This window comes from Merops nubicus, unplaced genomic scaffold, assembly GCF_000691845.1.
Source record: "Merops nubicus isolate BGI_N331 unplaced genomic scaffold, ASM69184v1 scaffold34835, whole genome shotgun sequence".
Lineage (NCBI taxonomy): Eukaryota > Metazoa > Chordata > Aves > Coraciiformes > Meropidae > Merops > Merops nubicus.
Window position 1 is genome coordinate 1 of NW_008609493.1, and position 13,033 is coordinate 13,033.

Genomic DNA, 13,033 nt, shown 5'->3' on the forward strand with positions numbered 1-13,033 from the left:
GTGCCAGGCGGGGGAGCGGGTTTGAGGGCGCTCACCTCCCTCACCGGCACCCGTCCCATCCCAGCAGGGAGCCTCGATGGACCCCAGAGCGGAGCAGAGCGCGTCCTGACCCCCGCCCCACACGGCAGCCCCCCTGCCAGCCCCCGTGACTATGGACGAGTGGAAACTCAACCCCGCCGTCAAGCCCCACAAGAAGCGGAGCTGGTACCTTGCCTGGAAGTACAAGCTGATGAACCAGCGTGCGCTGCGGAAGCTGTGCCAGGTAAGTCACCCCCACGCCTACGGGGGATTAGGAGGGATAATCTACAGGATTTAAAAGTTTATGCATCGGTTGCATGAGTGGAGGTGGGTCTGCTGGCAGTCCTGGGTGATCTCACATGCTGGGGAAGCATAACCTGTCCCCAGAAAAGCTACCTCCAGTGGCTCCGTGCTCATACGTGGAAGGGTCTGCCATGTCTAGAAGCTCCTTCCAGCTGCAGATGGAGCTGTTGGGTGGCTATGGCAGGAGTTAGGTCCTAGGAACCTGATCAGTTCCTCCCTTCCTGCCGAATGCAACGGGGCTCAGCCTGCAGTGGGGAACAATCCTTGCCCCATTTGGTTTGCAGATTAATCCTGGTTAGAAGGCACAACAGGTGAAGAGAGAAAATAGGGCTGGGTAACAGGATCTCATGCCCCAGAGACAGCTGGTGTCTGGGAGAGCCCTAGGCCTGGTCGCTCGTGCTGTAAAGAAGTTAATCCTTGGCTGAGACAGTATTCTGGGGGTGTCAGGGGTGTAAGGACAGCAGGGGTTGGCCCCCTGGCAGTGAGCTGCAGGAAAGGGGCTGTTCCTGAGATGAGCAGAGCTCGTGAAATCTGGCAGTTGCTTCCTGTGGGAGGGAGCAGGGGAGGGTTTTGCTTGTGCCTAGGAGGACAAAGGCTCGTGAAGGCTCCCTAGGGCAAGAAACTGTTCAGTCCAGCATCCCCTGGGGTGCTCAGGGTTTGGGAATGGGCCTGGTCATTCAGGCAGGCCTTGCTCATTGTGCTGGGGGAAACGGGCTAGAGCCTGTCTGCTGTCCTCTTTGTCCTTCATGGCACTGCTGTGGCTTAAAACACAGACGAAAATTTAGGTTAAAACACGTAAACCAGAGCTGCAGGTATGGAGTAGCCAGGTATACAGCAGCTGGGTCTCTATCAGCAGCTCTGCCTGAGGCAGCTTTGCTAGACCCAGCTGCTGGTCTTGCTTAGAGCTGCCTCATTCACTGTGATTGCCAGGGCTGCACCCCCACGTCTCCTGTACTGACCAGGGTGGAAGGTCGAGGCAGGTAGGTAAGGTAGCTTTGCTGCTGGCTGCCAGGCACAGCCTGCTCCTTGACATGAGCCTGAGGCTCTGTTCTTACCTAAATAAAAGTTTTACATGCACAGATCCTGAAAGGTGCTCATGCTCTTGAGTCAACAGCAAATCAAATCAAAATGCCATAGTGACATTTATATTATCTTGTCTTTATGCTAGTTTTCCACCTTCCTCAACTGCACCCATCTGGCCGCTTGGCAGAGAGAGCGGGAACACATGGCTCTGAGGCAACAGCTGGTAGAGCAGGGATCCTTTTAGTGCCTCATGAGGGCAGGCCTGTGCATGATCTCAACTCCATAGCAGACCTCAGAGAACCAAGGGACCTAGAGCTGAAAAAGGCACAGATTTTGAGGAAGCACGCTGCTGGGGGGTTGAGGGGCAAGAGTCCCTAAACCACCCAAGACCTGTCTCAGCATCCCCTTGCAGGGGGACCAGCCTATGAGCAGCCTCCACCAACCTCTCCCCTCCTCTCCCTTGGTTGCTGTGACACCTCCACGCTGAGTTTTGGGATACTCTCTAGAGGTTAGTAGGACCCTGAGCTTGTGTGGATGAAACTGGAAAACATCTGATATGTCCAAAGCATGACTGGGCCAAGGGGCCGGAGCTTTTGGGCCGTGGGATGAATCCATCAGCAGCACACAGTCAGATTTGGGCCTCTGGTGGCTCTGCTGGGAGCTGGGCGCACCCTCCTGGCACAGAGGCTGCTGGTGGAGCTCTGCGGCTGTGTTAGCGTTGTGGGCAATAACTGCTCAGGGCTTTGTGTCAAATCCAGCAGGAGAGCCTTCCCTTGCCGCGTGACTGTCCAGGGCAATTTTTGGGCTCCCTGCGGGAGTTCTTTCTTGCATCTGGGACAGGGCTGTGGCCAAACATGCTCTTGCAGCTTACATGCGCAGGTGGATTTTTTCCCAGCGTAGGATGTTTATGGTCCAAGTCTTTCTGTGTGGCTGTGTCTCAGAAAAGGCCCTTTTAATGTAGAGCAATTCCTGATTTGGGTCCAAATACCAGGAAAAGAACTGAAACTGAGGAAGAGAGGAGCAAGATACATTTAAGTAAATACAGGTGGTTGTAGAAATGTTGTAGTCTTTTCTCCCTCCTCTTGATCTGGGAGCAAAAGGGTCATGGGCAGTTATGATGCTCACATCAGGAGTTCTCATGGAGTCCTCCACAGCTCCTGGACCTTCCCAGAGCCCTCTGTGTTGCATCCACACAGAGTGCCTTGGTTTGCTGCAGACAGTGAGGCTGCTGCAGGCTGTTCTCTGCAGCCTGTGGCACAGCACGGTTTCCTGAAGTCTGACCTCACTTTCTTCCCTTTGCCTTGTTTTAGTCTCACAGCATCTCCTCTCACTCTGAATGCTCTGAATATGTCCTCTGGTTGCAGAGGGAGAGAGGAGAGCAGTGCTGCTGCAGGAGAGGTAGAAGTTAAGGTTACTGTGGGAGCTGTAACTCTGAATTGCCAAACTCAGTTACCTGCAGAAACCCTCGACCTTGGTGTAATATTTTACCTGGAATCTGCTCACTGATTTAGAAGCAGGGATATGTTGGGAGTGGGTTAATACTCACATATCAAGAAGTAAGTGCTCTCCAGCTGATGGAAGCATTTCACCCTAAAACTCATTCACCTGTATTTCTTTCTCTATGCCTTTCCCCGGAAGAGAATGGGGAAAATGACAGATGCTTATGATTCCTTGCAAAATCATCTTGGGGTACCCTGCAGTATGTGCCAAGGAGGTGGGCTGATTTTGGGGTTGTTACTTACATGTTGCTAATGCAAAGCATCCTGCGTTGCAGACAGGTGCTGTCCTTTTCCTGCTTGTGACTGTAATTGTGAACATCAAGCTGATCTTGGACACCAGGAGAGCCGCTTATGCAGAGGAGGAGGAGTCTGCACAGGACTATGGTGAGGGGCAGCATCTTGCTTTGCTTTGAAAGCAAGGAAACTGGTGGGAGGGAATGAATTTCTTTAAGTCAGGGCAAACTTGTGGCCAGCTACAGCATGGAAGACATGTCTGTGCATGTGGGTTTAACAAAAATGAACAGAAGAGGCTGTTCCTAGTCTGTCTGCTCACAGCTTCAGGACTTTTGGCTACAGAAGTCCGTTCAGGGATAGCTGGGATTAGACCTGTTGCCCTTTTGGATTTCCCTTACTTGCCCTCCCTGTAGATTCTGACCCATGGCTTGGTGGGCTAGGATACTTGGTGGACATGACCTTCTGGAGGCTTGGCTGAGCTGGCACTGAGCAAGAACAAGGCAGGGATGCCTTGGCTGGCTGAAACTTGGTATTTCTCCCCTGTAGATGATGAGATGCTGAATGTGGAAGTCCCTAGGCATCCTGTCAGCAACAAGAAGGTCTTGGATGTTGAGGTGTACTCCAGTCGGTCAAAGGTCTACGTGGCTGTGGATGGGACAACAGTAAGTGATGGTTGCTGTCTGTCTCTGTGAGCAGAGGGTGGGTGGAGCTGAATGGGTGAAGACTCAGGCAGCGGGTGGTGAGAGCACTTTGGTGGCTTGCAAGAAGGCCAGGAGTGGATTCCACTCCTGCATACAGGACTGTGCAGGCGTTGTCCTGCATTGTCTTCTGCTCTGGCATCCATCGTTGCCGTGAGCAGAGCCAAAATGTCACAAGAAAGAGACTTGCCTGTTGTTTGGGGGCTATTCTGTGCCTAATGGGCTGGGCGTGAGAGGCCTTGGTGTATGATTCTCATCACTTCTCCACTTGCAGGTCCTGGAAGATGAGGCTCGGGAGCAGGGAAGAGGGATCCATGTCATCGTCTTAAATCAGGCTACGGTAAAGCATCGCCACGTGTCTGCTTTTGTCTTTCTTGCTGGGCAGCGTTGGGCCTTGCTCTGTAACTGCTGGGTGCATGATGCAAAGGGTAGCCAGGAGGGAAGTCCTCAACTGCTTGTTTGTAGCTTCCAGAGCACCACATGGTCACCCCGAGAGTCCCTCCAGGAGTTCTCTTGTGCTTGCCTCGCTGCCCTTTGGGGAGCAGGCAGGAGAGGTGTTGCAAGGTTGGGTAGTGCTGTCCCGTGGACATCAGAGCACCTCATGTTGTGTGTGAAGGCCCAAGGGCTGAGCTTGCCTGGGAGCTAACTCCCCGGCAAACCAGCACAGTGACTCATGTTGCTCAGGGACTGAGGCTTCCAGGACAGATGTCCCTAATTCTGTGTGTCCTGGCCATATACATTTAAGATGCATCTGGCATTTTAATACCAACAGGGTCATGTGATGGCCAAGAGGGTCTTTGACACCTATTCTCCCCATGAAGATGAAGCCATGGTACTTTTCCTCAACATGGTTGCCCGAGGCCGAATCCTGATCTTCACCATTAAGGTACGTGACCAAAAGAAAAAGTCACCTTGAGTCAGGATGCCCTAAAGCTCCTCTAGACAGTTGCCTCCTGAATGTCATCAAGCTTTCCCAGGGCTAAATGTTGCATCCCCGCTGGGCTGTGCCTCCCTGTCTGGATCACCTTCCTTGTCCTCTCACACTCTTGTTACTACAGGTACAGTGTGTATGCAGTAAAGCAGGAGAGCCAAAAGCAGGTGTGTCAGAGCCTGCAGCAGTAAACGAGATTAGGGGGGGAATGGATATGAAGAAATAAAAGGATTTGGTGGGACTCTTCTGGGTCCCAGGTCCAGGCTTTACCAGGGGCATTGTGGACTCTGTTGACTCTGGGCTGCTGTGCGAGCCGTGCCGGGCTTCTTCAGACTTCCAGGTTTAGCTGTGTGAAGTGTTGCTGAACACACGGCCCTGCTTGAGAACAGTCTGATCTTGGAGTCATTCAAAACCCGCATGGATGCCTTCCTGTGTGATGTACTCTAGGTGACCCTGCTCTGGCAGGGGGGTTGGACTAGATGATCTTTCAAGGTCCCTTCCAACCACTATGATTCTATGAAGCAGGAGTCTGACTCCTCTGACCTCCCTGTGAATCATGATGAAGCCACTGACAGGTTTAGTGACATAAAGACCTTAGGAACGTGCTCTTGAAGGCTTCTGGCTCAACTGGTTCAAGGATAGGGGTGGACCTTGTACTTCTTTGGTATTGATGGAAGGCTTTCCTTGTCTGCACCAGGAGCCAGACCTCGACTGCAGGGTTGCATTTACTTTTCCAGGATGAAGGCTCTTTTCACCTCAAGGACACAGCCAAAAATGTCCTGAAAAGCCTAGGGAGCCAAGTTGCACCATTCCTGAGCTGGAGAGACATGTGGACATTTGTGGGGAAGAAAGGAGGTGAGTCCTGCACCAGCTGTGAGAGGGTTCCTTTTTTTGGGAGAAGTCAGGTGAAGACAAACCTGGCCCATCCCCAACATGCTGTATGAGCAGGGAACAAGTCACAGAGAGTGGCAGCTCCAGTCCTGGGGCTGAGAGAGGAGATGGAGGCAGAGCATGGCCCTTCAGCAGCTCACCAGAGGCCAATGGGAACAGGTGCCAGGCTGCCACCCTGAGCTACAGGCCCTGGTCATGCCTTGATACAGCAGAGATGGGCCTTTCCAGACAGTCCTGACTCTGTTTCTCTGCTCCAGGGGAGGTGTACGGGGAGAAGCACGCCAAGTCACCTGCCCTCTCAACGTGGGGCGACCCGGTACTGCTGAAGACAGAAGTTCATCTGACATCCGTGGAAGGTAGGAAGTAAGATCCACTCTGTGGTGTCAGGTGTCTGGGACATGTCTGCCTGCTGGTCTTGGTGATTTTGAGTGAAAGCTGTGGGTCTGTGAGCAGGATTCCAGGGTGGATTTAAGACTGTTTAAGATGGGGATGATAAATTTAAAACATGGCCAGCTTCCCTTCTTCCCGCTTCCGTGGCAATTCCAGGCATGGTTATTGGGAACGGTGAGGGTGGGGAAGTGGGATATAGTCTGGCATTCTGTCACCTCTGCAGGTGACAGTCTTTTCTGACTCTTGGCCTTGAACATGTCCTGTTAGTGCTCAGAGAGGCCACATGGTGGAGATAGCTTCTGAATGGCTCCTGTGGTTACATCTGGCTCCAAGAAGTGTTGCTTGTTCATAGTAGTAAGGGCTGGCTTAGTGATGGCTGAGCCCAGGGAGAGCTGTGCATGTGGCATTGCAGCCCGGAGCACACAGGGTGAGACCATGGGGACAAGCAGTGTGGTTTTTCTCCTTGGTGCCTCCAGATGCTGAGTGCCATTGGCCTGACACGGAGCTGAAACGCCGGCGGAAGAGGTTCTGCAGCAAAGTGGAAGGTTATGGCAGTGTCTGCAGTTGCAAAGACCCCACACCAATTGAGTTCAACCCTGATCCCGTGAGTGCAGGGGCACAGTCTTTGGGGAAGGCTCCAGGAGAGAGGGCTGGGCTGGACCAGATGTTTTTGCAGCTCGGGTGCAGAGCTGTGCCCTTAAGCTCCAGCTGAGGGCTAGAGGCTGCCCCTGGGCAAGCTTTTAACCCCAGCAAGGGTGAGATGAACACGTGGTCAGGTCGAGCTGGGGAAGAGGGGGTTCCTTTGCCCTGTGTCTGCCCTGAGCTGCCAGGTTACTGTGGCTCTAGGGACATCAGTGTAAGCAGCAGGGCCTGTACATTTGGAGATGGAGCAGCTATCATGGCCTGTGGGCTGTCCTTGGCACACTGTTGAAGGGTTTGGACAGAAGTCTCTGGATATATGCAAGTTGGGATTTGGGACTTAGCTCTGAGATGAGATGAAGGGGGAAAGCCTGTAGGATCTCCAGCAGTGCTGAGTGGAGACCTAGTTGTTTGGTGTGGCCCTGAGCCAAGGGCTAGGACCGTGCAGCTCTGTGGTTTAACAGTAAGGCTGATCCCTACCCCATAGCTCCTGCTCTCAGTGGTGTAGAACCATTTAGGTTGGCCTTCCCTAGCCCCACTCACCAACATTTTTCTTTTCCAGCTAAAGGACAATAAAGTCTTTGATGTGCCTGTAGCTGTTATTGCAGGGAACCGCCCCAACTACCTGTACAGGTGAGCACTCCTGGGGACATGGCTTCTCTGCACTACGAGGCCAGGCACAGCCCAGGCTCTCCCCTTCCTCCAGCTGGCAGAATCCAACCTCCTCCTGGGGTTGCGTGAGCGATGTGGGCACACCTGCTTGGACAGCGTCCAGGGTCCATGGCCATAGGGAAGGGAAGAGCCTAAGGGCAGTAGGTCCTGTTCCCTTCCCATGTACCCTTTCCCCCACGCCAAGGGGTCCGGCTTGGGCCCGCTGGGGCTGTGTGCTGAGGCCCCTCCATCTCTCCCCAGGATGCTGCGCTCCTTGCTGTCGGCTCAGGGCGTCAATCCACAGATGATCACAGTCTTCATCGATGGGTACTACGAGGTGAGAACACTCCAGGAGGTCCCCGTAGCCAGGTCCTTAGTCCCCAAGCCAAGAGTATGTGGTGCTGGCCTAGTCCTTGGTGGGTGGCAGGCTGAGTCCCTTCACCCTTCCTCCTGCTGTGGGTCACACTGCTCCTCACCTGGTCCTGCGCAAAGTCAGTCAGTGTAGCCAAGCTGTGGGTGTGGTTAAAGCTGCTTTGGCCTTTCCCAAAGCCCAGGCTTGACGTCCCCATGTCAGAAAGGGGCTGGTGTGCAGGAGTGAGGTGGTCATGCTGGGCTCCCCATCGCCTCTTCTCAGTGAGCATCACCAGCCCTTTGAGCAGGGTCTGGGTGTTGCAGCTCTCTCCCATGAAGTGGAACGAACCGGTCCAGCCATGCCTATCCAGTCCACTCTCTGTAAGAGGTGAAGAGACACAAAATGATCTATTTTCACACGACTTTTGAAAGCTGAAGCCAGGTAGAAGAGAACTGGCCCTTTAGAAAGCAAAGACCTTCCCATCAGCTCCATCTTATAAAACCACAGAGGATCCCACTGCAAGCACTGGATCTCTGGCAGTGGTGTGTGCTCTGGGACATGAATGTGGGATCTTGGTAGGTCTCAGGGGCTTGATAGCCCTTGTCTCTGCAGCAGCCCACGTCTGGTTGCCTTGTGATGAAGATGTGGAAGGGAACAACCTTGTTCCCTTGCAGGCCTCTCCCACCACTGCCAGGTTGTGGGGCTGGGGGAGCTGGTTTATTTATACAGGCTCTACTCTGCAGCGCATCAGAGTGGTTAAAGATAGCAGCATCCATTGCCATGGCAACTGGAGCAGCATCCCTCATCTATGAGGGGGCAGCCTAGATGCTCTGGATCCTTGTGCTGCCATGGTGGATACCAGGGAGAGGGGTATGGTTGGTTCAATGGGAGCTTCTTCTCTTTTGTGGCTGTGAGGCAAGATGGACAGTAAGGGGATGGAGAGGGCTTTGGTGTGGAGCCACCTTGGGGCAGAGATGTCAGCCCAAATCTGCATGTTTCTGACCTAGTGTAGATGTGCTTGGTCAGAGAGGTTCCTCTCTTGGCAACTATGAGAGAAAATGAAGTTGATTGTGGTTGTGGCATTAAGCAGCTAGTGGCTGTTCCTGGCTATACCTGTTTTCTTTCTGCACTGTCAGTGGGGTCTAGGAATGCGGGGACTCTCAGATATTCTTGGATGCAACCTTAGGCCTGTAAAGTAGCAGGGCTAACAGAAACTTCTGGTGGTACATAAGGGATGAAGGGCCAAGAGGGTTTGGCAAGTTCCTTGCTTCAGGGTGTTCAGCATTGCATTATTTTGAGCCTCACTTGCCCCTAGGAGGACAGCCACACACAGGGGATTCCGTTAGCACGTTCTTGTTGTCTCAGGTTGCAGACACTGGCAGAAGATGGGGAGAATATATCTAGACCCACACGTTTGGGCTTTGTACCTTTCCATTGCAGGAGCCAATGGATGTTGTGGAGCTGTTTGGCCTCTCTGGAATCCAGCACACTCCCATCAGCATTAAAAATGCCAGAGTTTCCCAGGTGAGAGAATTTTCCCAAATCTGTGGAGAGTTATTTTCTGGGACCAGGGATAACATTTGAAGGAGGCAGGCTTGGTGTCGTATCTGTGCCAGCTCGGTGCTAACACAGGCAACAATCTGTCTTGTCTTGTCTTGTAGCACTACAAAGCCAGTCTGACTGCAACCTTCAACCTGTTCCCGGTGAGTGAGGCCTCTGCCTGCGCCCTGTCCAGCTGCTCGCCCCTGGGGACAAGACAGCGCAGGGTTCCCTGGGAGAGGGGTATCTCTGAGCCCCCAGCTCACAGGAGCTGGAATCGATCTTCTGCGGCAGGGAACACTGCTCAGTGTCTCTGCTCTGTCCTGTTCCTCACCACCCTTCTGACTTTCTCCTTGCCTTACAGGATGCTAAATTTGCTGTAGTTCTGGAGGAAGACCTTGACATTTCTGTTGACTTCTTCAGGTAAAGCTGTGGGTCCCTGTTTGGGTGGGGCATTTCCTAGAAGCTTTGTGGCTGCTCAGGAGAGGCCAGATCCCTGCTGTGCTGTAGCTCACCTATCTGAGGATAAGCAGTCTCCAGGCAACAGCCATAACTGAGCTCTGCTTGCAGAGAGTCTTGAGTCCACTATTGTGGCACTCAGTGTAGGCTGATGTCAGGGTCTGGGATCTCTTCCTGGTTTGCTTTTTGAGGACATTATTCTATACGCACACAGTTGAGGCTGCCCCATAACAAGAGAACAAGGACAGTGTCTAATGGGGTTCCTTCTCCTTTTTAAGGAGGGACTGTGATGGAGCAGGAGACTGTTGTCCCCTCCCCATGATGAGATGCAGCTTAGCTTGTTTGTGTGATCTTCCTCTGATCTTATACCAGCATCAGCTATCTCGGCCCAAGAGATGGGTTAAACAATCCCAGAAGCTAGGGGTGACTTGTCCCTTGGTGGAGAATTTGCCTTGGTTTGTGTAAAGGAAGGATGTTTGACCAGGGACTGGGCAACTCTTTCCTCAGCTTTCTGAGCCAGTCGATACACCTTCTGGAGGAGGATGAGAGCCTTTACTGCATCTCGGCTTGGAACGACCAGGTGGGTCAAGGAAGGATGGTGGAACAGGAACACCTCTGCCCTGTGTTGTTCCTATGTCAGGCTCGGGTCCCAAGTTCTGCCTGTAAAGCAGGGCGTCCCCCCCACTATCATCCTAAGCGGGGTTGTTACCTCAGCTCTCGCCTGTTCAGAAACGCCCCTGCAAATCACTGCCCTGTCCTTGCCGTGTGCTTCCCCGTGGCTGTACGCCGCTCCTCATGCTGAGATCCTCAGTGGAGCTAGGTGTCTCCTTTTTGGGTGGAGCAGGGGGGCGTTCAGCGTGCTGAATGCTCCCTGTAACATTGCAGGGCTATGAGCACACGGCTGAGGACCCTTCGCTCCTGTACCGTGTGGAGACCATGCCAGGCCTCGGCTGGGTGCTCCGGAAGACCCTCTATAAGGACGAGCTGGAGCCAAAATGGCCAACCCCTGAGAAGGTGAGTACCCTAGAGGGACCTTGTCTTCTGCACCCCTATCTCTGCTGATCAGCAGTCCCTGATCATCACCCTGTCCTTGTGGGTACAGCTCTTGGAGCGGCCCTGTCTCTTCCTGAGCTTCTGCTGGGAAGCATACCCAAGCATAACAGATTTGGGCCAGACCATAACTCAGGGACCATGTAACCAGTGAGAGAGTTGTTGGAACAGTCCAGGCAGGCTGGGGCCAAAGGGGCCAGAACTGGTGTGGGCAGCCAGAAAGGGCCCAAGATGGCCCTGCTACCAAATCACATCCCCAAACTTGAGTGTAAGCGGCAGCTTCCCCTCCCCAGCTGTGGGACTGGGACATGTGGATGCGGATGCCCGAGCAGCGGAAGGGCCGGGAGTGCATCATCCCCGACGTCTCGCGCTCCTACCACTTCGGCATCGTGGGGCTCAACATGAACGGCTACTTTCATGTGAGTGAATTCCCTCAGCCCCCAAGCCTCATCCTGGTGCTCAGCTCTGACCTGGCCACATTTCCAGGTAGCGGGAATGCTTGAGGTGACCTCCAAGTACTGCTGGCTCCTGACCGAACGCTGTTTTCCCTCCCTCCCCTCCCTCTTCCTTCCAGGAAGCTTATTTTAAGAAGCACAAGTTCAACACAGTTCCAAATGTCCAGCTTAAAAATGTGGAGAGGTGAGTGCTGGCCAGAGTGAGAGCTGGATTAAGTAGATGCTTGGCCTAACTCTTGTCCTCTTGTGCTGGAGACATCCCCCTTCCTGCTGGAACAGAATCCAGCCCCAGCACTCTGGCCTCCACTGGCAAATCCTTGCAGTGGTTTTTATGAGGTTGCGTTCAGCTACCCTGTTCTGCCAGTGAACGTTTTGAAGGGTCACATTTTTGCTGCAACATCCTGCAGGATGCATGGCAGTCCCTGCTCTCCATTGCCTCCAGCCTGCTTTTTAGTGCTACACTGGGGGAGTCTTGGAATTTGGATCATCTGGGGATGTTTTTTGCTTAACAAACTGTGTGGCTCTGTCCTGATCTCTGTGTTCTCTCCTCCTCCCAACAGCTTGAGGAAGGATGCCTATGAGACCGAAATTCATCGTCTCCTGGGGTGAGTGCCTTCAGGAAGGCTGGGAGACCACGGGGCACACTGGCTGAACCCACCGGGACAGAAGAAAGAGGGGAGTTGGCCCTGGTGGCCTCAGCTACTCAGCCACTGCTTGCCTGTCTGAAATACTCTGCAGTGGGAATAGGGAGGAGGTGGGGTCCACTCTCACTCGCTGTTCTGTTTCCACAGCGAGGCTGAGGTCTTAGACCACAGCAAGAACCCCTGTGAGGACTCCTTTGTGCCCGACACTGAGGGCAAAGTCTACGTCATGTTCATCAGGATGGAGCAGGAAGCAGATTTTACTACCTGGACTCAGCTTGCCAAGGTGAGGCCCCTGACATGACCTGTTCTCACGGCAGCACTGATCTTGGTGTCGCTGGGAAGCATCTCTGGCTGTTGCTCTTGGGTTTGTCTGTGGCACGTACACAGAGCTCAGCAAATAGATTCTTGCTGTCCTTGGGTGATGTTAAAGCTCTTAATGTTTACAGAAGGCACTTGAGTCATCCAGGGCAGATGCTTGGCTTGGTGGAGAAGATGGGTCTTAGGACCTCCCTGTGTGGGAGCCCAGTGTTTAAGCTTGCATGGTAGTTTTCGTCACTTACCTGGAGGTGATGATCAAACCCTCTGAGCTGAGGCAGGGATGGGAGTGGGTTCCCCCTCTCCTCTCACTGATGCTGGCTGGACTAGGGGGCAGTCAAGGGGTACAGCCCTTTCTGCTGTATCTCGGTAAGGGTAGGGGTGGTGGCTCTTCCCTTGCCAGGGAACACCTGGTCCTGGTGTCTGTCCCCAGGCTCTGATGCCTCTTCCTCCTTCCTCACCATCCTAGTGCCTCCACATCTGGGACCTGGACGTCCGTGGGAATCACAAGGGGCTGTGGCGGCTCTTCCGCAAGAAGAACCACTTCCTTGTGGTGGGGGTCCCTGCCTCCCCCTACTCGTGAGTATCAGGGACACAGCAATCTGGGTAATCCCCGCATTGTGGCACCGTCCCCTGCCTGGCACACTGCATCAACCACTGCTGTCCCAGCCCAATCCTGGGACATACCACCTCCCTTGGTAATCTTTCTGGTGGGAGGTGGGGACAGGATACCTGCCCAGGGCCGGAGTGGAAAGGAGATCATGCCAGGAGAGCCAAGCAGTGCTGTTGGGAGTTGGGGTCCTGAGGGGCACCACCACCCCTGCCCTCTCCCACCCAGCCTCCTCACCGGCAGGTCCAAGAAGCCCTCGTCAGTGACACCGATCTACATGGAGCCCCCCGCCAAGGAGGAGGGGGCGGCGGCGGTGCCGGCGGTTGCCGCGG

General features: G+C 53.9%; 1 protein-coding gene across 1 annotated transcript; it reads left to right on the plus strand.

The window, feature by feature from the left end:
• Positions 1-64: 64 nt before the first annotated feature.
• Positions 65-13,026, plus strand: POMGNT1 (protein O-linked mannose N-acetylglucosaminyltransferase 1 (beta 1,2-); the record flags this gene model as incomplete). The annotated part of the gene is made up of 21 exons (XM_008940612.1): positions 65-262; positions 3,119-3,227; positions 3,624-3,739; positions 4,050-4,115; positions 4,548-4,661; positions 5,444-5,561; positions 5,855-5,953; positions 6,464-6,591; positions 7,189-7,259; positions 7,539-7,614; positions 9,070-9,153; positions 9,291-9,332; positions 9,533-9,591; positions 10,135-10,207; positions 10,513-10,641; positions 10,971-11,096; positions 11,252-11,316; positions 11,693-11,737; positions 11,924-12,059; positions 12,561-12,670; positions 12,945-13,026. Coding segments are annotated over exons 1-21 (1,959 nt in total), but the record flags the coding sequence as incomplete, so codon positions are not given.
• Between the last annotated feature and the right edge of the window lie 7 nt (positions 13,027-13,033).